The sequence below is a fragment of the Piliocolobus tephrosceles genome, chromosome 6 (genome assembly GCF_002776525.5).
Source record: "Piliocolobus tephrosceles isolate RC106 chromosome 6, ASM277652v3, whole genome shotgun sequence".
Taxonomy (NCBI): domain Eukaryota; kingdom Metazoa; phylum Chordata; class Mammalia; order Primates; family Cercopithecidae; genus Piliocolobus; species Piliocolobus tephrosceles.
In genome coordinates, this window is record NC_045439.1 from 49308891 (window position 1) to 49335551 (window position 26661).

Sequence of the window (26661 nt, forward strand, 5' to 3'; positions counted from 1 at the left end):
TTTTGTTTAAGACACTAGTTTCTGGCATTTTGTTATGACAGCCCAAACTTAACACAATCAGCTTAGATTTTGTTGTTTTTTTTTGTTTGTTGTTGGACATTGTGTGGATGTTGGATTTTTATCAAATGCTTTTTCTGCATTGATGTTTCTGTACCTTTTAAGATGATGATATGGTTTTCTTTTTTAGGCTGTTACTATATTGAATTATACTCATTGGTTTTTGAATACTAAAACAGCTTTATATTATTATAGATTATTCTTCTTATATATTGTTTTCAATTTGGCAAAATCTTCAAACAAAATAAAATTTGAGACAAAAGCATTCCTTGATATATATCAAATACTGTCCCCAACTGTTAGCAAATATGTTATCTTCAATCACCCATGAAATATTTATAAAATTTGGTCATAAACCAGTCCACTAAAAAATTCCTGGCTGGGTGCGGTGGCTCATGCCTGTAATCCTAGTACTTTGGGACCCAAGGCGGGTGGATCATCTGAGGTTAGGAGCTCGAGAGCAGCTTGGCCAACATGGTAAAACCCCATCTCTACTAAAAATTAGTTGGGCATGGCAGTGTGCACCTGTAATACAAAAAATGAGCCGAGCGTGGTGGGTGTGCACCTGTAATTCCAACTACTTGAGAGGCTGAGGCAGGAGAATCATTTGAACCCGGGAGGTGGAGGTTGCAGTGAGCTGAGATGGCATCATTGCACTCCAGCCTGGGTGACAGAGTGGACTCCGTTGGAAAAATAAATGAAAAATAAATAAAAATAAAAATCTCAACAAATTTTAAGGAATTGGTATCGTGCAGGCTGTATTCTCTGATGGTTGTGTAATTAGGTTAGACATTAATAATGAAAAAGACAAATTGCCCCATACTTTTGAAAATGAAAAAAGCCACTTCTAAATAACTTGTGGATCAAAGAAGAAATTATAATAGAAAATCAAAATATTTGGAACTGACTCAGAGAAAATACATCAGACTTGTGGGGTGAAGATGAAGGTTTATATAATGGGACATTTTTAACCTTTAGAAAGCTTCCTCAGTGAGTTTGTTCACTTTAAAAAATAAAAAAGTTTCTGTTATTGTATGACATGGTGACTATAGTTAATAACAATATATTCTTAATAAATGCTGAAAGTGGATGTTAAGTGTTCTCACCACAAAAAATGACTTTGTGAGGTAATGCATATGTTAGATTTAGTCATTCCACAATACATATATACTTCAAAACATCATGTTGGACAAGATAAATATATACAATTATCAGTTTAAAAAAAAAACCCAAAAGCTTCTATTAGAAAAGAGGAAAGGCTGAAAATGAATGAGCTAAGTAACTTCCACCTTAAGCTATTGATATGGTTTGGCTCTGTGTCCCCACCCAAATCTCATCTTGAATTGTAATCCCCCATGTTTTGAGGTGGGGACTTAGTGGGAAGTGATTGGATCATGAGAGTGGTTTTCTCACACTGTTCTTGTGATAGTGAGTTCTCACGAAATCTGATGGTTTTATAGGTGTTTAAGTTCCTCCTTCACACTCAGTCATGCTTGCTGTGTCTCCTACCACCTTGTGAAGAAGGTGCCTGCTTCCCCTTCCACCACCACTGTAAGTTTCCTGAGGCCTCTCCAGCCATGCAGTACTGTGAGTCAATTAAATCTCCCTTGTTTATGCATTACCCAGTCTTAGGTAGTATCTTCATAGCATTGTGAGAATGGACTAATACAGCTATAAAAACAAAGTAGAAGAAATCCACATAAAATAGAATGAAGTAATAACAGTAAGATTTCATTATTTTATTTTTACATTGCATTAATTCAGAACAACTTAGTAAACTTTTGATAACATTTATATGGAAGAGCAAAAGGCCAAGAAATAGCCAGTGTACTCCTAAAGAAGAAAAAGAAATTGAAGGAAGGTGTCTGTAAATACCCCAACAGATATTAAGACTTACAAAGCTCTTACTATATCATTACATATTTGGACAATGGGGACGTGGGCAGGAATAGTTAAAGTGGCCAGTGGAGCAGAATAGTCATGGAAACACACTGCTCTAGAGGGTCCTTGACATATGGTGGAAATTGCACTGCAGAGTGATGGGGAAAGCATTCAAAACAAACAGAAAATTCTGGGACAATTGGTTGTCCATATAGAAAAAAATCGTATTGAATTGGAAGTCACATCCTACACAAAAATCAATTCTACGTGGTTTCAAAACAGATGTAATAGGCAAAACTTAAATTGATTAAACTTGTAGAATATTTTTCTGACCTCACAAAATTTTTTAGATATGACAGTAAAATTGCTAACCATAAAAATCCTGATAAATTCAGTGATATTAAAACTAAAACCTTTTATAAAAGGATGCTAGAAAGAAAGGGAAAATACAGCTTCTAAAATTAGCAAAGATATTTGTAATCCACATAACTGATAAAGGATTGATGTCCAGGATAGAAAGAACTCTAAAAGAATCAGCAGGAAAATGACAGACAGCCCAATAGAAAGATGAGCGAAAGACATGAGTAGGCATCTCACACAGATACTGAATGGATACACAACCTCATTAGTCATCAAGGAAGTGCAAATGACATCTGGAGTGACATCATTTTATACACACTGGATTGAAAAGAAATTAAATGTTTGACAATGCCAAAGGTTGATGAGGATTTGGAGCTAGGGATATGTATCTAGACATTAGGATGTTGAACACTTGTATTCCTTTTAACCTAGCAATTCTACTTTTAGGAATGTACCCTAGTGAAACCCTTGAACAAGTATGCTAGAGATCATATATGAGTGTTCAAGCAGCACTATTCATAACAGCAAAAAAATTAGCAGTAACCAAATACCCGAAATGTTCCTTGACATGGGGATAAATAAATTGTGACATACATGCATAATGAACACCAATATCAGTGAAAATTAATAAACTAGTGTTTTGTACAAGATGTGTGAAACTTAAAACCATAATTTTGAATGGAAAGAAAGTCCCTAAATATAGCATTCAGTAACTTCGTATGGCTTTAAGGGGAAGAAGGACGTTAAGATAAGAGGAATATGCAGATAGGTGCAACAGTGTTAAAAACGTACTAGTCCTTAAATTGAACAGTGAGTTCTCTGGGGTTCATTTAACTATGAAGCTTAATAAGATAAATATGGTATATGTATATAGTCTAATATATATCTCATATTACATGACAAAAATGTAAAAGTACTTGGCAGGAATATTTCCATTTTAGAAATGTAATGAAATTCTATATATTCTAAGTCAGCTTAACATTGTGAGTTGCCGGATTTTGTGGTAGTTATTTCAGAAAATTCTAATATCCCTTAGAACCTTATGATCCTGGAGAGCCATCTACTGGAGAGTCGCTGCACATCCTCAAGACACGTTTAATATTTTCTTTCTGGCTTTTAAGTTTTGCACCCAATTTGATGCCCAAGTTTAAAAACAAATCTGGAAATAAAAGCAGTGTCATTTCTAGGGCTTCAGTCACTTTATAGGTGGAAACAATGGCTTTTGATTATTATTGGCGTGAGAGTTCCCAGGAAAACTTATGCCTACAAATGTTTCTTCGTTGAGAAAGATACCACTGGGATGTGTCAGAGCCATTCCCATCATAGAAGTGGGAGAAAGACTAATATGTGCTCAGCCCATGCCTGGTGAAGCTACCCTGTTTCTTTTTATGGCATGCTTCTTCTTTTTCACATGGGCTAATTTTATTTTTTTTTCTTTTTTTTTGAGACGGAGTCTTGCTCTGTCGCCCAGGATGGAGTGCAGTGGCGTGATCTCAGCTCACTGCAACCTCAGCCTCCCGGGTTCAAGTGATTCTCCTGCATAAGTCTCCCAAGTAGCTGGGACTAAGGGTGTGCACCACCACGCCCGTCTGAATTTTGTATTTTTAGTAGAGGCAGTTTTTCACCACGTTAGCCAGGATGGTCTTGATCTCCTGACTTCGTGATTCACTTGCCTTGGTCTCCCAAAGTGCTGGGATTATAGCCGTGAGCCTCTGCACCTGGCCTCTAATTTGTTTACCTTAGATTTAATTTTAAACTTAGTAAAGGGAAGAAAAAGTCACTAAAAGAGAAATTTGACGTGTAAAACTCATGAATAAGTAGACAAAAGATAATGATTCAAACTAATCATTGCTATTCCAAAAAGGCAGAAAATACAGGTGAGACCCTATTCTCCTTGAAAGTCAAGAATAGACAGCAGATGTTGGGGAACAGGTGTTCCTGCTCTGGTTCTTCCTGCCGTCATTGTTGGGTTGACACATTCTAAACCAAGGTTTTTTCTGTCTTTGATGCATTAGTAACAGCCTGGAAGTGCTAGCTACTTCTCTATCTTCTGGAGGTCTAAAAAAGTCAAAGCTGTGATAAAAATGCAGTTAGAGAAATGGAGCACCTTTGGTGAGAACTGCCTATTAAACAACACATGTTTGTAGCAGAGTCAGGTTACTCAAATGACTCAGGGTCATAGGGCAAAATTTCTCCCATATATTTTATTGATTTTGTTGAGAGTTAACCCATGACTCTGGTCCTGAACAAAGTGAAAACTCTTGATTTTGGTAACCCTAGACAGAAATATTTGCAATGAATAAAGAAAACAGGTCTGATCTAGAGAGGCAAAAATTCTAGGTTTGCACAAGCTCATTTAAGCCTCTGCTGTGATATTTGAGTATCCAACGTAGTTTTTTTTTCACTGACCAAATAGCCTGTAAGTAAAAAAAAACTTATAAACCTTGTTCCCTATTAGCTAACAATGTAAGTTCGGAGAATAAAGCCTGAAAAACTGTTAGAGCCTCTTGGAAGGAAAGCCCCATGTAAGTACAAAGTATTGTTGTGAGCTTTGAACAGCTGTTAAGAGATTGTCAGAGATCTGCCAGACAGATAAAGTTGGCTTAGAGAGGGTACCGTGTAGACACATTTTGTCTGCCTGCCACTTGCAACAGGACATTTCTCTATTTGAGCTGTGGATGCACTGTTTAATATCACTAAGCATCTCTTGGCCATGTGGCACTGTTCTCTGACATTTCTATTTAACATTTCTTAGTTTTATTCTTAACTGTTTCAGTTCACCTCAAGTACAGCAGTCAGAAATTGAACTATGTCCCAGTCCCTCTTGCATGCCGAACCATCTACTGTCTGAACACCTAAGTTAAGGTTTTGGCTGACATCTCATCCAGGTTTTTCACTATTGTTAAGTGTCGGAATTCTTGATGGTGGACATGCTAGCAGGAGCAACAGATTAATCCCAAGTGACTTGATCTCAGTAAGGATGCTATGGAAAAATCCATCAGCTCCATGGCAAGGAGCCCGTCATTCCTGCCTGTGCATGCTGGACTCAGTGGGACACGTCTTCTGAGGAGATGCTGGTTCAACAAGAGTGAAAAGGGAATTTTTCATGATGTGGGTTATCTGTTTGGGAGTGGGAACGGTGCAGTTTGTTGGGAGGATTTTGGCTGTCAAGAGAGATGGTTACTTAGAAACCATTCTTCCTGCCCCTTTGCTGCTAGGGTCGCTGTTAGTGTTTGGTGTTATGACATAATCAGTGCCACAGCAACTTGTGAAAAAGAAGTGTCAGTTACGAGGATGAACTTTCCAATTCTAGGTAACTTGACTAGAAGGAACTTTTCAGGCTGAACTCTCTGAACCTTCCTTTCCTGGACTGCAATGTTTTTAGAGATTGTCAGAACAAATATAACTTTACGTCTTTGAGCATTATCACTGGTTATTGACATAGGACATATATCTGCTATGCATAGTAAACCAAGATTAATTCTTTCTTTCTTTCTTCCTTTCTTTTTCTTTTTCTTTGTTTTTGACATGGAGCCGTACTCTGTCACCCAGGCTGGAGTGCAGTGGCTTGATCTTGGCTCACTGCAAGCTCTGCCTCCTGGGTTCAAGTGATTCTCCTGCCTTAGCTTCTCAAGTGGCTGGGACTACAGGCATGCACCACCATGCTCGGCTAATTTTCATAGTTTTAGCAGAGATGGGGTTTTACCATGTTGGCCAGGATGGTCTCAATCTCCTGACCTCATCGTGATCTACCCGCCTTGGCCTCCCAAAGGTTGGGATTACAGGCGTAAGCCACCATCTCTAGCCCAATTGTTTCTTTTTAGAGGTTCAGTTTTCTTTCTCTATGCTATTTTTATTTGGAATAATTGTGTGTATGTGTCTTTTACCTTGACCTCATGCTTATTTGGGGTTCAGATGAATGAAAATAAAATTTGGGGTTTATTTAAACAAAATTGCAAAACTCAGGCATTACTCTCTAACCTTTAAATATAACTTGGTAGTGTTATTTGATTGAGTTCTTTAATTTTAGTTCTTGGGCCAGGAATCCTGTTATTTTTGGCATAGTTTTATTTGCTGAACGTTTATGGCATGTCATTGTTCCTTGTGTTCAGAGGTGTTCATGACGTCATTATTTATCTTGGGTGTAACTAATTGAAAGACTGGCTGAAATACAGATGACTTTCTCTTCAGTTTTTATGAATGGAGGATGAACTCTGGTTTGTTTTACACCTGTTGGTCTTCTATGTTGCCTTTGTGGTTGCAAGAGTATTCAGAGGAATGTGTTATGATTGTTTATTAAGTGTTACTCTGTGATTCCTTAGATTTGGGTTTTAAAAAGCTGCATCTATGTCATTGTTTATGCATTTTTTCATGCATTCATTCATTCATTCATTCATTCAGAAAATACTTATTGAGCGCCATTGATTGCCAAGTACTTAGTAGTCATTGGTGATACAACAGGGGACAAGACCATCTTTCCTTTATTGGATAGTTTTCTACCTTTCTGGTTCAAGTTACTATAACATACATTAGTTTGCTAATTTGAAGAAAGGTGATAATACCTTTTTTGTTACTGATCTGTAATAGTAGTCAGGTTCCATTGGTAATTGAAGCAGGGTAGAGGTGACATACAACTAAAGATGTTTAATGGCTATACAATAGTGGTAGGCTCCTAAAAAGAACATTTTCTGGCAGAAAAAGATTATGAGAGAATAAGGTAGACTAAAAGAGAAACCTCATTCTAATAAGGCTGACTTCCTTCTGTCTTCTCCACACAGTTACCAAAACTTTCTTTTTCTATGGCTGTCTTCTCAGGCTAGCTCTATGATTTTGTAAATATTAAAAGGACAAATAGTACATCTTATAAGTTGCTTTGTGCTGAAGGGTGAAGCTGGTAGTACAAGGAGAAAGCTTTCCTGTTGTATCCCGCACGTAAATCAGAGACCTTCCTTACTTTCCCATAATATAAATTGTATACTACTCAATAAGAAGCTTCTAGAGAGAGTACTCCTCAGTTTTATTGTCTGACACAGAGGAAGGCATCTCATGTTGGACATTTCAGGGCAGAGAGAAGGAGAAGGAAGTCTCTGCCCACGTGAGTGAGTGTGGGAGAGTTTATGAGACATGTTGACCCTAGCAGCATCCTCCAAGTCACATTATAAAGGTACCAGCCTTCTTGTTGGACTGGGCTTGCTTACCTGCAACCCTCTCTTTGGGATAGATAATAGGTGGGAGTAAAGTGACTTCTGAGGTTCCTTTCATTTTTTATAATTCTATACTTTAAAGAGAAGAGATTGGCTGAAGGTGTTGAGGACCAAGTAGAAGTTGTCTTTGGTGGATGGTAGTGGTCAGAGAACAGTGATCCTAGGAGATCAGGACTGTATAGTCACAATTGTTTTATCAATACAAACCTCTTAGGTTTGTGGGGAGCAAAGGACACTAACATTAATTTTATAATGCTTCAAAAATAAATAAATGGGGTCAGACACAGTGGCTCACAGCTGTAATCCAGCACTTTGGGAGGATCACTTGAACCCAGGAGGCTGAGGCTGTAGTGAGCCATGTGCACATTATTGCACTCCAGGTTGGGTGACAGAGCAAGACTCCATCTCAAAAAAAAAAAAAAAAAAAAAAAAAAATGCTCTTTTTAGACAGTTGCTGTCTATAGGAGGAAGGTCCACAAAGTCTTTAAATAGGGTTTTTTTTTTTTTTTTTGGCAGGGAGGGGGATTGGGGCTTGGTTTTATGAATAACAGAAATTTATTTCCTCATAGTTCTGGAGGCTAAGTCCAAGACCAAGGTGCCAGCATCTGGCAGGGGTCTTCTTGCTGCATCCTCATGTGGTGGAAGAGCAGAAGAGCATGAGCCCACTCCCATAGCCCTTTTTATAAGGGCACCAATCTATTAATTTCCAAACTTGAATTTTGGAGGATGCATGCAGACCATAGCAGAGAGGATCCTTCCTCTTCTGGAAGAGCAGAGAGCTGCCTCTTCCAGCTTCTAGTGGCTCAAGTATTCCTCAACTTGTGGCTGTATCACTCCAGTGTCTGCCTCCCTCTCCACATAACTTTCTCTTTGTCTCTGGGTCTGTATCTCAAGTCTTTCTCTGACTTACTTTTTTTTTGAGATGGAGTTTTGGTCTTGTTGCCCAGGCTGGAGTGCAATGGTGTGATCTCGGCTCACTGCAACCTCCACCTCCCAGGTTCAAGCGATTCTCCTGTGTCAGCCTCCTGTGTAGCTGGGATTGCAGGCATGCATCACCATGCCTAGCTAATTTTGTATTTTTAGTAGAGACTAGGTTTCTCCTCATTGGTCAGTCTGGTCTTGAGCTCCTGACCTCAGGTGATCCACCTGCCTTGGCCTCCCAAAGTGCTGGGATTACAGGTGTGAGCCACAGTGCCTGACCTCTGCCTTACTCTTATAAGGACTTTTGTCATTGTACTTAAGGTCCACCAAGATAATCCAAGACTATTCCATCCCCAAATCTTTAACTTACTTGTACCTGCAAAGATTCTTTTACCAAACGAGGTCACATTTGCAGGTTCTAGGGGCCCAGATGTGGTTTTATCTCTTTGGGGCCACTGTTCCACCCACTGCTGTCTCCAAAACACATCTCAAGTCTGTCCACTTTTCCACCTTCACTGCACCACCGTGGTTCTTCTTTCCTGGGACTCCTGCCATCAACCTCTCTTGCTTTCCTTTCTCTACCCCATAACCCATTTTCCACACAGCCTGAGGGATATTTTAAAACCCTACCCCAAACCATGTATCCCTACCTAAGGCCCTCCAGTGCCTTCTCTTACCTGTGCAGAGCTAGTCTCCCGCTGAGAATTTACATCTTCACACAAAACATCACACCACCTCGAGGTGAGCTCCCAGTGATTTTGAGCTCATGTGCTCATGCCGCTCTTCCACCACCCAGCCCAGCACGCCACCAGGTTTCATTTTATTCTCAGCATTTACCACAACTTGGAAGTATTTCTCTCTCTCTCTCCCTCCCCCCTCCCCCCCCTTCATTCACCCATCTCTCCTTCAACCCACCTACATACCCATCCATTTGTTAAATTAAAGAACTGAATTCTTCTTTGTGAGGAATATCTTTAGCATATTTTAAAACAGTTTTATCACCTACCCTCCTCTCCACACCCTCTCCACCACTTTCTCTTCTATTAATGGTGGGTTATTCATGTCCATGGTCTCTAGGCTCTTCACAGTCCTCACTGCTGTTTCCTATCATACTACCTGGCAGGGCAGGCAAAACAAATTGAGATTTTTTTCTGGTTAAAATCTCCAAACAAAGTTGTATATAAAAAGAAAAAACCCAAAGAATTTTAGAAGTGTCATTTTTACCTACGAAATGACTTGCTAGAGTTTCTATTTACGGATTGACTGTTACCTCATTGAAGGACAAAAGGTTAAGATTTTTGGCAGTGAACTTCTTTAGCTATCAGACCATTGCTTGGGCTGTGCGGCAGATGCATTTCCTTTTCAATCCCCACAGCTTGCTGCTGTTGCTTTCCTGCTCATCGCTTCTGTGAAAATCATTGTCCTTTTCCTTCTTCTCTGTTTTGATCTCTTTGTTTGAACTGTCTTCTGCTTTCGTTTCACCATTCTGATGGAAATCTAAGTGTTGTTTTGTGGAACAAGTCTCCCCCTTGATCTATCCAGGCACTTGCATGCCCAATTTGTGACAGAATTCTCTCTCTCTTTTCATTTCTGCTGCTTGGAGACCTGATACCAATTTGTGAACAGTCTCATGTATGGTGCCATCATCACCGATGTACTGCAGTGAGTGGGTGTGATGCATCACGGTCCTACATGCAGGGCAGGTGTTGTTCTCTTGCAAATACTTTACCAGGCAACCCCTACAGAATGTGTGCAGACACTTGGTCACCCTGGTTGCATCAATGAGGTGCCCACTACACAGGTGGCAGGTGATATGGGCCTTAGTGTCCCACAGCTTAATCCCTCTGGTCAACTTCTTTGGCTTTTCCTCTGGATATCTGTCTGCTTGTTTTTCTTTCTGCCTTGGCATGGAGGCCCCACGTCATCACTCTGACTCACTGGTTCTGCCTCACTCTGCACTCTGGTTCATTTCTGGCCCTTGCTGTTTTTCCATTTTCCAGCACAGAAACAGTCACTTTTGAGGGATGGCCAGGAGTCCCTGCTACATTGTGAAGCTGTGATCTTGGTCTTGGGGGTACAGGCAGGGGCACTCCAGGAGAAGGAAGGGGTGCCATTCCTTCCAGATCCAGCCCCAAGAGGAGGAGAGAAAACCTGTCAAGAATCTAAAATAAAGACATGGAAGTCCTCAGATAGTTTTAATGGTTCCTGATAGTTTTCCTCATAATCTAAATTTCCATCATTTTTCCTCTATCCAGCCTCCTTTTCAACTTCTCTTTAATTAGAGTCCCTGGTCCACCTTTATAATTACTCCTTCACACACAATCAATATGCTTTCTTACCTCTCTCTATCCCTCACACTCTCAGTTGAGCTCTTCTGGTAAAACTTGCTGCTGGTTAAATCTCTGTGCCTACTCACCTCTCCACCCATTCCTGTACCCAAGCAGCTGAATGTGGCTTGAGAAAAACTCACAACCATCTTAACAGGTCTCACTTTAGATATATGATGTCACATCTGAAGTGGGCCTTGAGAGCTGCCTGGCAGTCCTGCCCCATTTCTCTGAGAATTTACTCGCCCACTCTCCAAGACGACTATTTCACACTTTTTCTTCTCTCCTCTAACCACCAACATTTCTCTTTTCCTTTCCAGTTTTTTTGTTTTGAGATGGAGTCTCTCTCTGTCTCGCAGGCTGGAGTGCAGTGGCCTGATCTTGGCTCACTGCAAGCTCCGCCTCCCAGGTTCACGCCATTCTCCTGCCTCAGCCTCCAGGATAGCTGGGACTACAGGCGCCTGCCACCACGCCCGGGTACTTTTTTGTATTTTTAGTAGAGACAGGGTTTCACCATGTTAGCCAGGATGGTCTCGATCTCCTAACCTCGTGATCCGCCTGTCTCAGCCTCCCAAAGTGCTGGGATTACAGGCGTCAGCCACCGCGCCCGGCCCAGTTTTTTTAGTTGACTGAGAATAAAAGAAACATAAAGATCACCTATCCACCAAATCTACCCACCTTCCTGCACCGTGCCTGTTTCTCTGCCTTTCCTTTTTCCTACCGTTGCAGGGGAGGATGTATCCAAACAGGCCTGTGCACTGGACCCTGTCTTCTTTTAGTCATTATGAAGAAGCCAATCTGTCCACTATGCACCAGGCTTATTTTTAAGTACCTTACAAATTAACTAATGAAATCCTTACAACAGCCTTGTGAGGTAGGAATAATGTCAGTTTTACAGATGAGGAGGTTGAGGCACAGCAAAATTCAGCAACGTGTGCAAAATCACACAGTCATGATAAATTTGTGTGGCTTCCGAGTCTAGGCATGCAGCCCTTGTATAATACCATGTCTCCCAGGAGAGTCTCCCACAGCTGCTTCTGTCTTTCCTGCCTCATTGATTGCCCCTCTCGATGAGATCTGACACATTAACTTACAAGCAGGTTCTATTTTCTATATTCTATTGTAAGACCCTACCGTTGACCCTGTGTCTCTCTCCAGCTGCACCCTATTTTCTCTGTTCTCCTTTTAGCCAAATTTCTGGTAAGAATTTTTTTTTTTTTTTGAGACAGAGTCTTGCTTTGTCGCCCAGGCTGGAGTGCGGTGGTGCGATCTCGGCTCACTGCAAGCTCCGCCTCCCGGGTTCACGCCATTCTCCTGCCTCAGCCTCCCGAGCAGCTGGGACTACAGGCACCCGCCACCACGCCCGGCTACTTTTTTTTTTTTTTTTGTATTTTTAGCAGAGGCAGAGTTTCACCGTGTTAGGCAGGATGGTCTCCATCTCCTGACCTCGTGATCCGCCCACCTCGGCCTCCCAAAGTGCTGGGATTACAGGCGTGAGCCACCGCGCCCAGCCTAAATTTCTGGTAAGAATTTTTTTGTTTGCTGTGTCTTCTGTTCTAATCTTTTTTTGAACCACTCCAACCTGGCCTTTGTTTGTGTCATTCCTCAGAAACAACTTTTGTCAAGGTCACCCATGCCCTCCCAATGCCAAGCCAGAGGGACAGTCAGTCTCTTACTCGGACCCTTGGAGATGCTTTATTCATTTGCCTTCCCTGACACCACAGACTTCTTGGATTTTCTCCCACCCCGGTGGTTACTCTAGTTTCCCGTGTGGATCTTCCTCTGCTGGTCACCCTCTTAAGTGGTGGCTTTCCCCGGGAATGTGGTCTGGACCATTTCCCTTTCTGTCTATACTCACCTTCTTGATAATCTCAGCCAGTCTCAAGGCTTTGAATATTATTAATAAGTTGGCAATTCCCAAACTTTTATCTCTAGCTTTGAAACTTTTCTAGACTTCCAACATTTCCTTGGATGCCATAGGCCATCACACAGTTGCCATATCTCAAATACAAATTCTTGCTTTGACTCTTTATCTTTTAGATCCCGTTTTCAGTCATGTGGGATCTTCCTTTTGCATCTCACATTGTAATTATCAGCAGGGTTCTACCTTGAAATTACATCCCAGATCTGACTAGCTCTCTCCTCTTTCCAGATTGTACCCTAGTCCAAAGCACCATAATCTATTCCTGGTTTTTAAATGAACTCCTTTTAGCCTTCTTGCTTCATCTCTTGCTTTGATATAGCCTGTTCTCCACCCTGTTGCTAGAGTCATTCTTTAAAAATATAAGTCAGTACTACCTGTTCCCAAAAAACCTATTGAAATAAACAAAAGACTCAAAAAAAAAAAAAAAAAAAATGGTTGGATCTGGCCCCTGCCTGCTTCTTCCTACCTCATTTCCTGTATTTGCCCTGTCCCTCCCAGCTCAGGCTTCTTTGCCATTCTTTGAACACAGCAAGGCCACACCTTCCTAAGGATTAGGTCCTTTGCTATTTCCTCCACTGGGAATGCTCTTCCTGTAGATGCTGACCTAAGTTAAACAAGAGAATTCATTATTTTGGTATGGCCTCTGTTCAAACTTTACCTTGTCAGAAAAGCTTTCTTTAATCTCCCTTTCTAAAATAGCAGTGCCTGGCATTTTCTATCTTCTTACCAGTTTTAATGAGAGTGTAGAGTCACCTGTCTATTGGTATATCTGTTTGTTTGCTGTGAGTCTCGCTGAGTGGCATATGGGCTGCATAAAGGCAGAGACATTATTGCTTTGTCCCTAGGGTCTGTAATAGCACCCATTAAGGGGCTGATAAATATTTGTTGAATTTTTAGAATAGTGACAGATATTAATCCTACGAAGTTAAAGGACATATAAGAATAAAAAAAGATTGGCCGGGCGCAGTGGCTCAAGCCTGTAATTCCAGCACTTTGGGAGGCCGAGACGGGTGGATCATGAGGTCAGGAGATCGAGACCATCCTGGCTAACATGGTGAAACCCCGTCTCTACTAAAAACTACAAAAAAAAAAAAAAACTAGCCAGGCAAGGTGGCGGGCACCTGTAGTCCCAGCTACTCGGAGGCTGAGGCAGGAGAATGGCATAAACCTGGGAGGCGGAGCTTGCAGTGAGCTGAGATCCAGCCACTGCACTCCAGCCTGGGCAACAGAGCGAGACTCTGTCTCAAAAAAAAATAAAAAAATATAAAAAAAAATTAAAAAAAGAGAAAAGGGGGATTTTTTTAAAATTTAGAAAACCTCTAAATGATAGAGGAAAGGTAGTATGTGTGGAGAAAGTTGTGTAGAAGCAGAAAAGGAGAGTCTCAAAATTCTTGGGTGGCTCCAATTGTTCTTCCTTCCTTCTTTTCTTCACCATAGGGGGAGAATTACCTGTTTCAGTAACTGCTGTGCCGAGAATCAAGGGGTGAGACCAAAGGGAGGGCCTTCTGTGAACTTTGTGGGCGCTTACCAGGGGCTTGAGGGGTGCATCCATGGTGAGGATGGGGCCTTGAAGTGTTGCTAGGAGATTAACATTGGTGAAACAAAATGAAATTGGGGATCTTATGTTCCTTAAACCCACTCCACTTGAAGCATTGAAAATGACAACTTGTGGTGAAGTGCTGTGGCTCATACCTATAGTACTAGCATTGTGGGAGGTAGAGGGAGGAGGATTGCTTGAGCCCAGGAATTTGAGACTGCGGTGAACCATGATCACGCCACTGTACTCCAGCCTGGGTGACAGAACAAGACTCCGTCTCAAAAAAAAAAAAAAAAAAAAAAAAAAAAATCAAGAAAATGGCAAATTGTGAATGTTAACTCTTACAATGAAGATAATGGGATAATGGTAATTTTTAATGTGTTGCCTTTCTGACCACTCCTGGTGAATATCCCATTTCCCAATTCCTTTAGAGTTGGATTGAGAATGTTGATGCAATTATTTCCAGTTTCTTGGATTACTCTTCCTTAGAGAGAACAAGATCCAAGAGTGAATTTATGTGCTCCTCACTTAACATTGTTGTGAGTTCTACTCACTGATGTGGATGAATAGAAAAAACCATGCCAAAATAATGAATTGTCTCCTTTAACATTATGAGCTATAAAGGGATGGGAACAGCTTCTTTTAAGTTCTGTTAGTATCTCAGTGTGCTAACTGATAAACTTTTAATGATCTCCAGAAAACAGCAAGGGGATGTTCACTACCCTTGTAAATATAAATAACTGTAATAACAAATCATATTGCTTGAACTTTGACTCCCAGTAAACATGACACCTGATACTGATCTGACATAACTATGGTTTTGAAAGTTTAAACTCTAGGACATGTGGTGGGTGTATAATCCTACAAAGTTCACATTGTCTGACTTTGGCTATAAAGATGTGTTTCAAAAGGCCAAACAATTATTTTGTAGTGTTTGGATCATTTCCAAGGATTCATTTGTTTCAGCATAAACTCATTTTATGTTTATGCTTCCCTTTGATTTCTTTTTGCTTAGAGGGAGAAGAAGATGAGGATGAAGAGGACGAAGAAGATGAAGATGAAGAAGATGAAGATGAGGAAGAAGATGAGGACGATAAAGATGCAGACTCACTGGATGAGGGCTTGGACGGTGACACTGAGCTGCCAGGTTTTACCCTCCCTGGTATCACATCCCAGGAACCAGGCTTAGAGCAGGGAAACATGGACCTGTTGGAGGGAGCTACCTACCAGGTGCCAGATGCCCTCGAGTGGGAACAGCAGAATCAAGGCCTGGGTAAGAGTCATCCGTATTTCTCTTTTCCTCCCTTCTCCCCTCCTTTTATATTTCTAAGATGACAGCCTTCTTTCATTGCCATCTATTGTACAGAAAAATGGATTTTCTGTGTTTTATGGGTGGTTTCTACATTTATGGGTGGTTAAGAATATAAGTATAAACTCAAATAACTGATAATTTTTAATTATCAGTTATTTCTTCGATGTTTATATTTATGCCCTTAAGTAGCCAGGCTCCAAGCAGTCTCCAGCTGCCTATTATGAGCACGGTTGCCTGATTTTTGGAAGAAATTCAGTTTTTCCTTCCCAGTTGGGAGACAGTTGTAGGCTCTAGGAGGACATCTGCACAGGGAGGAGATATGTGTAACCGGGATGCTGGACAAGCAGCACCAGGGGAAAGAGTCAAAGAACAAATCCATTTTTTGTTCCACTCTGTCCTTTGGGAATTTGTTCCCTGGGGAAGTTCTTCCCCTGATTGTAGGCAAGCAGTTGGGCAGTTCCGTGATTTTTCTGTTCAGTCTTGTGGCTGCATTACCTTGTCAAACACAATTTCATTTCAGCAGCTAGGGTGGCCAGACCACTCCATGCTCACCCTCTCTTATTTGTGGCCCATGCTTGTGGTGAGAGACTTGGAGGATGCAGGCTACTCCTCAGCTTGGCACTTCCTTCCACATCAGCAGGGAAGCTCCCCAGTCTGTCCTTTTCCTCTCGTCAGGGGGAGACACTCTTAAGCTCTCAGTGACTCCTTGAGGCCCTATTCCCTTGACCTGAGGTGAAGTAATCTCTTCTCCAAAGAAACTCTTCCTAAAATGCTCCTGGTCTTTAACAGCTGGGCACACTGATTCCTTCAGTGTGGCAGATGTTAGGTTTAAGAGTCACAAAAACTGGTAAAAATACTAGTTTTGGGGATATGTCATTGAAAACTTGGAAGTTGGTCTGGGCCTTTGCTCTGAATGTAATTCTGGGAGTTGCACTCTATAGATTGGCATATACATTGTAGTTGAAATGTAGCTGGGATTTCCTGTGGAATATGCTACAGGAAGAAGATAAAAAGGGACAGACAGCATTTCTTGAATTGCTTTCTGGCCAAATTCAGCATGCATTGGGCAATGATTACTTTAAAAACATGTCACATGAAACTGGTAAAAACTTATAAGGGTATCAAAATATTATAATATCAAAATACTGTAAAACAAACACAAAATAAGATGAACTCTGGTCTGTGAACAAGTGAATGAATATTTAGTCTGAAATCCTGTTCTACATGAGCAGGATTGAAATGAATGAAATAAGATACAAAATACAAAGATAACTTATACAGAACAGATTGAAAACAGACAAAAATCTACCCATAAAGTGACTCCTTGGGTTGTGCACAGCTTTATAATATGGAGGTATCATGTACAGTTAAACAGCTTTTCAATGTGGATAGGATGGATATTCAGACACTCTAGCACTTTATTGGAGAGAGGAGCGAGGGAGACAGGGTTGCCTTAGCATAGAATTAGGAACATCATATGGCATCTACCCTGGATTGTGGTTAAAGAAATGAAGCTTCACCACTTATGAAGTGGACTTGCCGTCTGTGAGTAATTATAAGTAATTAGAGGGTCTTAGAAAACTATAAGGAGGCTCTGAATCAAGGCTAAAATGATCATTTGGGCTGTGGTATTATCATGCTCCTCAATGCAAATTTACCACTGAATAGGAGTCAGGTTTTTAAGGAATCAACTTTACTGAGGTATATATTATACACAATAAATTGCACCCACTGAAAGCGTACGATGTGATGAGTTTTGAGGGTTATGTATACCCATGCAACCCCCATCACAATCATGCTGCAGAGCATTTCCATCATCCCACCACCAGTGATTCCTCATGCCCCTTTGCAGTCCATCCCTCCCTCAGCCCCCAACCCCAGGTAACCACTGGCTTTCTTTGATCACTATAGATTCATTTGCATTTTCTAGAATTTTGTACAAATGACATCATATGCTATATACCATTTTGTGTCTGGTATAGATCACTTAGCATAATGATTTTGAGATTCAACTATGTTGTATGTATCAGTAGTTTGTTTCTTGTTATATGTAACATACACATGTGTACACACATGCATACACTCCCACACATGTCCACACACACGTATAGATAGCTGACTAGTATTCAATTGTATGGATATGCTATGTTTTGCTCATCTAGTCACCTGTTGATGAACACCTGAGTTGTTCTCTGTTTTGGCTAATAGCCATTAAATTTTAAGGCTTGTCAGGCTTGAGGCTTAGGACAAAAAGATCTGTTGTCCTCCTGTCCTGACTCCTGATTTCAGTCCCTTTGAACAACTAAAGTTTCTTTCTTTCCTTCTTTCCTTCTTTCCTTCTCTCCTTCCCTCCCTCCCTCCCTCCCTCCCTCCCTCCCTCCCTCCCTCCCTCCCTTCCTTCCTTCCTTCCTTCCTTCCTTCCTTCCTTCCTTCTTTTTTTGAGACGGAGTCTCACTCTGTCACCCAGGCTAGAGTGCAGTGGAACGATCTCGACTCACTGCAACCTCTGCCTCCAGGGTTCAAACAATTCTTCTGCCTCAGCCTCCCGAGCAGCTGGGACTACAGGCATCTGCCACCACGCCCAGCTAATTTTTGTATTTTTAGTAGAGACAGGGTTTCACCATATTGTCCATGCTGGTCCCAAACTCTTGACCCCAGGTGATCCACCTGCCACGGCCTCCCAAAGTGCTGGGATTACAGGCATGACCCACCACGCCCAGCCACAGCTTAAGTTTCTTAAATTAGTGAGACCAGTTTAGTAATTTTTTATGCTTTTAAAAATGATTTCTCCAGATCCTGAGTTTTTAAAAATATATCAGACTTTTTCTTATTATTTACTATTTCTCTAGGTGTCTCTTACTTTTTGCTGTTGCTTCTTTTTCTAATAAATTCATTTTGTCAAGATGTTTTCAGCATTGTGGGTGTCCTGGAACCAAAGCAAGGAACAAGTATTTCAAACTGTTCTTCTCACTGTGAGAAGATTGTGTTTGAGGAGTGTCTGGGTCTAGAATTTTATTAGCCCACCAACCTTTTCTTGGAAGGACAGGAATATTTCCTAGTAATTCAAAACAAATAACAACTTCTGGATCAATATTAAATGGTACAGTTTACTAAATACTCTCAGGTCAGGTAAAATAGTAGAAACCCTTTCTTTCTTTGTGATGGATTTTATGGTAGGTGGAATAATGACTCCCTGAAGATGTCCGTGTCCTAATATCTGGAACCTGTGAATAAATTGCCCTACATGGAAAAAGAGACTTTACTGATTTGATTAAATTAAGGATCTTTAGGCTGGGCACAGTGGCTCACATCTGTAATCCCAGTGCTTTGAGAGGCTGAGGCAGAAGGATTGTTTGAGACCAGGAATTTGAGAACAGCCTGGGGCACATAGCAAGACCCCCGTCTCTACAAAAACTGCAAAAAGTTAGCTGAGGGTGGTATGTGCCTGTAGTCCCAGCTACTCAGGAGGCTGAGGCTGGAGGATTACTTGAGCCAGGTGTATTAGTTCATTCTCATGCTGCTATGAAAAGATACCTGAGACTGGGTAATTTATAAAGGAAAGAGGTTTAATTGACTCAGAGTTCTGCAGGGCTGGGGAGGCCTCAGGAAATTTACAATCATGGCAGAAGGGGAAGGAAACATGTCCTTCTTCACATGGTAGCAGGAAGGAAAATTGCAGTGGGGGAAGAGCCCCCTATAAAATCGTTAAATCTTGTGAGAACTCAGTCACTACTATGAGAACAGCATGGGGAAACTGCCCACATAATCGAAGCACATCCCACGAAGTCCGTCCCAGAACACATGGGGATTATGGGAAGTCCAATTCAAGATGAGATTTGGGTTGAGGCACAGCCAAACCATATCACCAGGAGTTTAAGGCTGGAATAAGCCATGATTATGCCACTGTATTCCAGCCTGGGTGACAGAGTAAAACGCTGTCTAAAAAAAAAAAAAAAAAAAAATTAAGGATCTTTAAATTGGAATGGGGAGGTTATCCTGGATTATTGGGCGGGCTCATTATAATTACAAAGGTTCTTATAAGAGGGAAGTAGGAGGTTCAGAGTCAGAAAAGAAGATGTGATGACGGGAGCAGAGGTTGGAGTGATGTAACCATCAGTCAAGGAATGCTGTCAGCCTCTAGAAGCTGGAAAAGGCAAGGAAACTGATTCTCCTCCAAGGCCTCTGGAAGGAATACAGCTCTGCCAATATCTTGGTTTTAGCTTAGTGAGACCCAGTTCAGACTTTTGACCTCCAGAACTGCAAAGTAATACGTTTGTGTTATCTGAAGCCACACGTTTGTGGTAATTTATTACAGCCTCTATAGGAAATGGATTCAGATTTCAATAGGTATTTAAGGAGCAGCAGCATTTTGTAAGCAAAGCCTCATGGCAGCTATGCTCAGAGTGTAAACATTGTAAAATTACGTATACTTTTTCCTGTAATGAATCAATAAAAATGCAAACACTGAGATCCTTTGAAAAGTAATTCTATTTAATATGATAACACTTTAATTGGCTGTCCGCTTCATTCCTATTTTTAAATGGGGTTGTTTTATTTATAGGTTATCACCTCCATTTTTACAATATGAATGGTATTCCAAAGCAAACGCTAAAACCCATATAAATTTTTAAAAATGAACAGATTGAGGTGGGTAGTGAACTAAAAATAATGCAAACTCTTGGAATAGATTATAGTCTCACTTCCTGTGAAGTGCCAAGAGCAGGAACATAGATGACTTTCTAAGGCAAAGCAGTAGATTCAGGCCTCAAATTTTCTGTACTTCTGTTTTCTGCACTGTTACATATGCATTGCCTCTGAAGCTTTGGAGGGAGAGAACTTTGTTTCTTCATCTTGCTCTTGGGAATTGTGACTGTGGAGTGAACTGTGTGTTGTTGGGATAGAGAGCATCAGGAGTGAAAGTTCCATGTTTATGAGGTGTATTGACAGATGGGTCAAATGCTAGTAGCATATAGGAAGCTCTCTATTCACATATGCAGAATTAATTTCTTCTCTCATCTAACAGGTTCATTTTCACATTTATTAACAAGAACCTCTACAGAGAACAGACTTTGTGACCCACACTGCTTCTTATCCTGTTGCTATAATAAATCACACAATTATCCTCCCTAAAGTTTAAAAATCGATATGACCAAAGATGAATCAACATATCCATTTTAATGTTTATTTCCAATGTAATTAATACCTAGAAATTCATTTCTTTTTTCTTGCTATATTTGTTAGAATGCCTTCAGTTACAGATTGTAGAAATCCTAACTTAAATTTGTTTATAGAATGAAGAAATACATTTTTTCTCTCAAAACAAGAAGTCCAGAAATAAAGCTCCTGGTCTATTGATACAGAACCCCAATTGTCAGCAGTGACATAAGTTTTTTCCATTTTGCTGTGCATCCTTGGTGTGTTGATTTGGCCCTCAGGCTGGCTTCCTTTTAGTTGTAATGGCTGCAACAATTTCAGGTTTAAGAAAAGACATCGTTCAGAGAAGGAAGGCAACTGTCTTTTCACTGTGCTTCCCCTTCCCTTCCCTTCCCTTCCCTTCCCTTCCCTTCCCTTCCCTTCCCTTCCCTTTCTTTCTTTCTTTTATTTTTCTGAGATGGAGTCTTACTTTGTCACCCAGACTGGAGTGCAGTGGCGTGATCTTGGCCCGCTACAACCTCCACCTTCCGGTTTCAAGTGATTCTCCTGCCTCAGCCTCCCCAGTAGCTGGGATTACAGGCATGCACCATGCCTGTAATTTTTGGATTTTCAGTAGAGATGGTGTTTTGCCATGTTGGCCAGGCTGATCTCGAACTCCTGACCTCAAGTGATCTGCCTGCCTTGGCCTCCCAAAGTGCTGGGATAACAGGCATGAGCTACTATGCCTGGCCCACTGTGTCTCTCCCCTCCCCTCCCCTCCTCTCCCCTCCCCTCCCCTCCCCTTCCCTCCCGTCCCCCCCCCTCCCCTCCCTCCCCTGTCCTCTTTTTCACAGGGTCTCACTCTGTCTCCCAGGCTGGAGTGCAGTGGTGTGATCTCAGCTCATTGCAACCTCCACCTCTCGGGTTCAAGTGATTCGCCTGCCTCAGCTGCCCGAGTAGCTGGGATAACAGGCACATACCACCACAGCCCAGCTAATTTTTTATATTTTTACTAGAGACGGGTTTCACAATATTGGCCAGGCTGGTCTTGCACTCCCGACCTCAAGTGGTCTGTCTGCCTTGGCCCCCTAAAGTGCCAAGATTACAGGTGTGAGCCACTGTGCCTGGCCACTGTACTTCTTTCTTAAGGGAGAGGCAGCCTTTCAAGAATCCCCCAGTAGACTATACCATGCCCCTGCTTGGGTGAGATTAGGTTCATGCCCATTTCTGAACAATTGTTGGCAAGGGGCCTGTGGTCACATGATGGGTGGAATGGATGGAGCCAGGGGGCAGTTACCATGTGTGTCACACGTGGTTTCTGTGTTGTTCTGTTTTCTTCTCTTGTTGGTGATACACATCTATGTCTCTTCTATCCTCTAAGAATCCCATGACCAATCTGGTTAAATTATTATCTTTGTTAGGTTTGAGTTCATGAGTTCTGGTTAAGAGCTTGAGGGTGGCATTGTTCCATCTCAAGAAGAGATCATTTTTGGCTACTTTAGAGTTTGGTTGATGTTCCAGATGGATAAAGCTATCGGTTTGTCATTTGAGAATTATTATAGCTGTCTTTACTCTTTTCTTTTTTTTTCTTTTTTTCTTTTTTTTTTTATTATACTTTATGTTCTAGGGTACATGTGCACAATGTGCAGGTTTGTTACATATGTATACATATGCCATGTTGGTGTGCTGCACCCATTAATTCGTCACTTACACTAGGTATATCTCCTAATACTATCCCTCCCCCATCCCCCCACCCCACAACAGGCCCCGGTGTGTGATGTTCTCCTTCCCGTGTCCAAGTGATCTCATTGTTCAATTCCCACCTATGTGTGAGAACATGTGGTATTTGATTTTCTGTTCTTACAATAGTTTGCTGAGAATGATGGTTTCCAGCTTCATCCATGTCCCTATAAAGGACATGAACTCATCCTTTTTTATGGCTGCATAGTATTCTATGGTGTATATGTGCCACATTTTCTTTATCCAGTCTGTCATTGATGGACATTTGGGTTGGTTCCAAGTCTTTGCTATTGTGAATAGTGCTGCAATAAACATAACGTGTCCATGTGTCTTTATGGCAGCAATTTATGATCCTTTGGGTATATCCCCAGTAATGGAATGGCTGGGTCAAATGGTATTTCTAGATCTAGAAACTTAAGGAATCACCACACTGTCTTCCACAATGGTTGAACTAGTTTACAGTACCACCAACAGTGTAAAAGCATTCCTATTTCTCCACATCCTCTCCAGTACCTGTTGTCTCCTGACTTTTTAATGATTGCCATTCTAACTGGTGTGAGATGGTATCTCATTGTGGTTTTGATTTGCATTTCTCTGATGGTGAGTGATGATGAGCATTTTTTCATGTTTCTGTTGGCTGCATAAATGTCTTCTTTTGAGAAGTGTCTGTTCATATCCTTTGCCCACTTTTTGATGGGGTTATTTGTTTTTTCCTTGTAAATTTGTTTGAGTTCTTTGTAGGTTCTGTATATTAGCCCTTTGTCAGATGAGTAGATTGCAAAAATTTTCTCCTGTTCTGTAGGTTGCCTGTTCACTCTGATGGTAGTTTCTTTTGCTGTGCAGAAGCTCTTTAGTTTAACTAGATCCCATTTGTCAATTTTGGCTTTTGTCGCCATTGCTTTTGGTGCTTTAGACATGAAGTCCTTGCCCATGCCTATGTCCTGAATGGTATTGCCTCGGTTTTCTTCTAGGGTTTTTATGGTTTTAGGTCTAACACTTAAGTCTCTAATCCATCTTGAATTAATTTTTGTATAAGGAGTAAGGAAGGGATCTAATTTCAGCTTTCTACTTATGACTAGCCACTTTTCCCAGCACCATTTATTAAATAGGGAATCCTTTCCCCATTTCTTGTTTTTGTGAGGTTTGTCAAACATCAGATGGTTGTAGATGTGTAGTATTATTTCTGAGGGCTCTGTTCTGTTCCATTGGTCTATATCTCTGTTTTGGTATCAGTACCATGCTGTTTTGGTTACTGTAGCCTTATAGTATAGTTTGAAGTCAGGTAGTGTGATGCCTCCAGCTTTGTTCTTTTGACTTAGGATTGTCTTGGCAATGTGGGTTCTTTTTTGGTTCCATATGAACTTTAAAGTAGTATTTTCCAATTCTGTGAAGAAAGTCATTGGTAGCTTAATGGGGATGGCATTGAATCTATAAATTACCTTGGGCAGTATGGCCATTTTCACAATATTGATTTTTCCTATCCATGAGCATGGGATGTTCTTCCATTTGTTTGTGTCCTCTTTTATTTCCTTGAGCAGTGGTTTGTAGTTCTCCTTGAAGAGATCCTTCACATCCCTTGTAAGTTGGATTCCTAGGTATTTTATTATCTTTGAAGCAATTGTGAATGGGAGTTCACTCATGATTTGGCTGTTTGTCTGCTATTGGTGTATAAGAATGCTTGTGATTTTTGCACATTGATTTTGTATCCTGAGACTTTGCTGAAGTTGCTTATCAGCTTAAGGAGATTTTGGGCTGAGACGATGGGGTTTTCTAAATAGACAATCATGCCATCTGCAAACAGGGGCAATTTAACTTCTTCTTTTCCTAATTGAATACACTTTATTTCTTTCTCTTGCCTGATTGCTCTGGCCAGCACTTCCAATGCTATGTTGAATAGGAGTGGTGAGAGAGGGCATCCCTGTCTTGTGCCAGTTTTTAAGGGGAATGCTTCCAGTTTTTGCCTATTCAGTATGATATTGGCTGTGGGTCTGTCATAAATAGCTCTTATCATTTTGAGATACATTCCATCAATACCAAATTTATTGAGAGTTTGTAGCATGAAGGGCTGTTGACTTTTGTCAAAGGCCTTTTCTGCATCTGTTGAGATAATCATGTGATTTTTGTCTTTGGTTCTGTTTATATGCTGGATTATGTTTATTGATTTGCATATGTTGAACCAGCCTTGCATCCCAGGGTTGAAGCCCACTTAATCATAGTGGATAAACTTTTTGATGTGCTGTTGGATTCTGTTTGCCAGCATTTTATTGAGGATTTTTGTATTGATGTTCATCAGGGATATTGGTCTAAAATTCTCTTTTTTTGTTGTGTCTCTGCCAGGCTTTGGTATCAAGATGATGTTGGCCTCATAAAATGAGTTAGGGAGGATTCCCTCTTTTTCTATTGATTGGAATAGTTTCAGAAGGAATGGTATCAGCTCCTCTTTGTACCTCTGGTAGAATTCGACTGTGAATCCGTCTGGTCCCAGACTTTTCTTGGTTGATAGGCTATTTATTATTGCCTCAATTTCAGAGCCTGCTATTGGTCTATTCAGGGATTCAACTTCTTCCTGGTTTAGTCTTGGGAGAGTGTACGTGTCCAGGAATTTATCCATTTCTTCTAGGTTTTCTAGTTGATTTGCGTAGAGGTGTTTATAGTATTCTCTGATGGTAGTTTGTATTTCTGTGGGGTCGGTGGTGATATCCCCTTTATCATTTTTTATTGCATCTATTTGATTCTTCTTGCTTTTCTTCTTTATTAGTCTTGCTAGCAGTCTATCAATTTTGTTGATCTTTTCAAAAAGTAGCTCCTGGATTCATTGATTTTTTTTGTTTTTTGTGTCTCTATCTCCTTCAGTTCTGCTCTGATCTTAGTTATTTCTTGCCTTCTGCTAGCGTTTGAATGTGTTTGCTCTTGCTTGTCTAGTTCTTTTAATTGTGATGTTAGGGTGTCAATTTTAGATCTTTCCTGCTTTCTTTTGTGGGCATTTAGTGCTATAAATTTCCCTCTACACACTGCTTTAAATGTGTCCCAGAGATTCTGGTATGTTGTATCTGTGTTCTCATTGGTTTCAAAGAACAACTTTATTTCTGCCTTCATTTCGTTTTGTACCCAGTAGTCATTCAGGAGCAGGTTGTTCAGTTTCCATGTAGTTGAGTGGTTTTGATTGAGTTTCTTAGTCCTGAGTTCTAGTTTGATTGCACTGTGGTCTGAGAGACAGTTTGTTATAATTTCTGTTCTTTTACATTTGCTGAGGAGTGCTTTCCTTCCAACTATGTGGTCAATTTTGGAATAAGTGCGATGTGCCAAGAAGAATGTATATTCTGTTGATTTGGGATGGAGAGTTCTTTAGATGTTTATTAGGTCTGCTTGGTGCAGAGTTGAGTTCAATTCCTGGATATCCTTATTAACTTGTGTCTCATTGATCTGTCTAATGTTGACAGTGGTGTGTTAAAGTCTCCCATTATTATTGTGTGGGAGTCTAAGTCTCTTTGTAAGTCTCTAAGGACTTGCTTTATGAATATGGGTGCTCCTGTACTGGGTACATATATATTTAGGATAGTTAGTTCTTCTTGTTGAATTGATCCCTTTACCATTATGTAATGGCCTTCTTTGTCTCTTTTGATCTTTGTTGCTTTAAGGTCTGTTTTATCAGAGACTAGGATTGCAACCCCTGCCTTTTTTTTTGTTCTCCATTTGCTTGGTAGATCTTCCTCCATCCCTTTATTTTGAGCCTATGTGTGTCTCTGCATGTGAGATGGGTCTCCTGAATACAGCAAACTGATGGGTCTTGACTCTTTATCCAATTTGCCAGTCTGTGTCTTTTAATTGGACCATTTAGCCCATTTACATTTAAGGTTAATTTTATTATGTGGGAACTTGATCCTGTCATTATGATATTAGCTGGTTATTTTGGTCGCTAGTTGATGCAGTTTCTTCCTAGTATCGATCGACTTTACATTTTGACATGTTTTTGCAGTGGCTGGTACCTATTGTTCCTTTCCATGTTTAGTGCTTCCTTCAGGAGCTCTTGTAGGGCAGGCCTGGTGGTGACAAAGTCTCTCAGCATTTGCTTGACTGTAAAGGATTTTATTTCTCCTTCACTTGTGAAACTTAGTTTGGCTGGATATGAAATTCTGAGTTGAAAATTCTCTTCTTTAAGAATGTTGAATATTGGCCCCCACTCTCTTCTGGCTTGGAGAGTTTCTGCTGAAAGATCTGCTCTTAGTCTGATGGGCTTCCGTTTGTGTGTAACCTGACCTTTCTCT

The 26661-nt window shown here is 40.8% G+C and overlaps 1 protein-coding gene and 1 pseudogene across 1 annotated transcript in view; one reads left to right on the top strand and one right to left on the bottom strand.

The window, feature by feature from the left end:
* ARMH4 (armadillo like helical domain containing 4) overlaps positions 1 to 26661 on the top strand; it is a 155945-nt gene that overhangs the window by 44863 nt on the left and 84421 nt on the right. Inside the window, exon 5 of the mRNA XM_023231328.2 lies at positions 15227 to 15484. Within this exon, the coding sequence (XP_023087096.1) occupies positions 15227 to 15484 (258 nt within the window). The remainder of the gene's footprint in view (positions 1 to 15226; positions 15485 to 26661) is intronic.
* Positions 9676 to 10332, bottom strand: LOC111554752 (annotated as a pseudogene).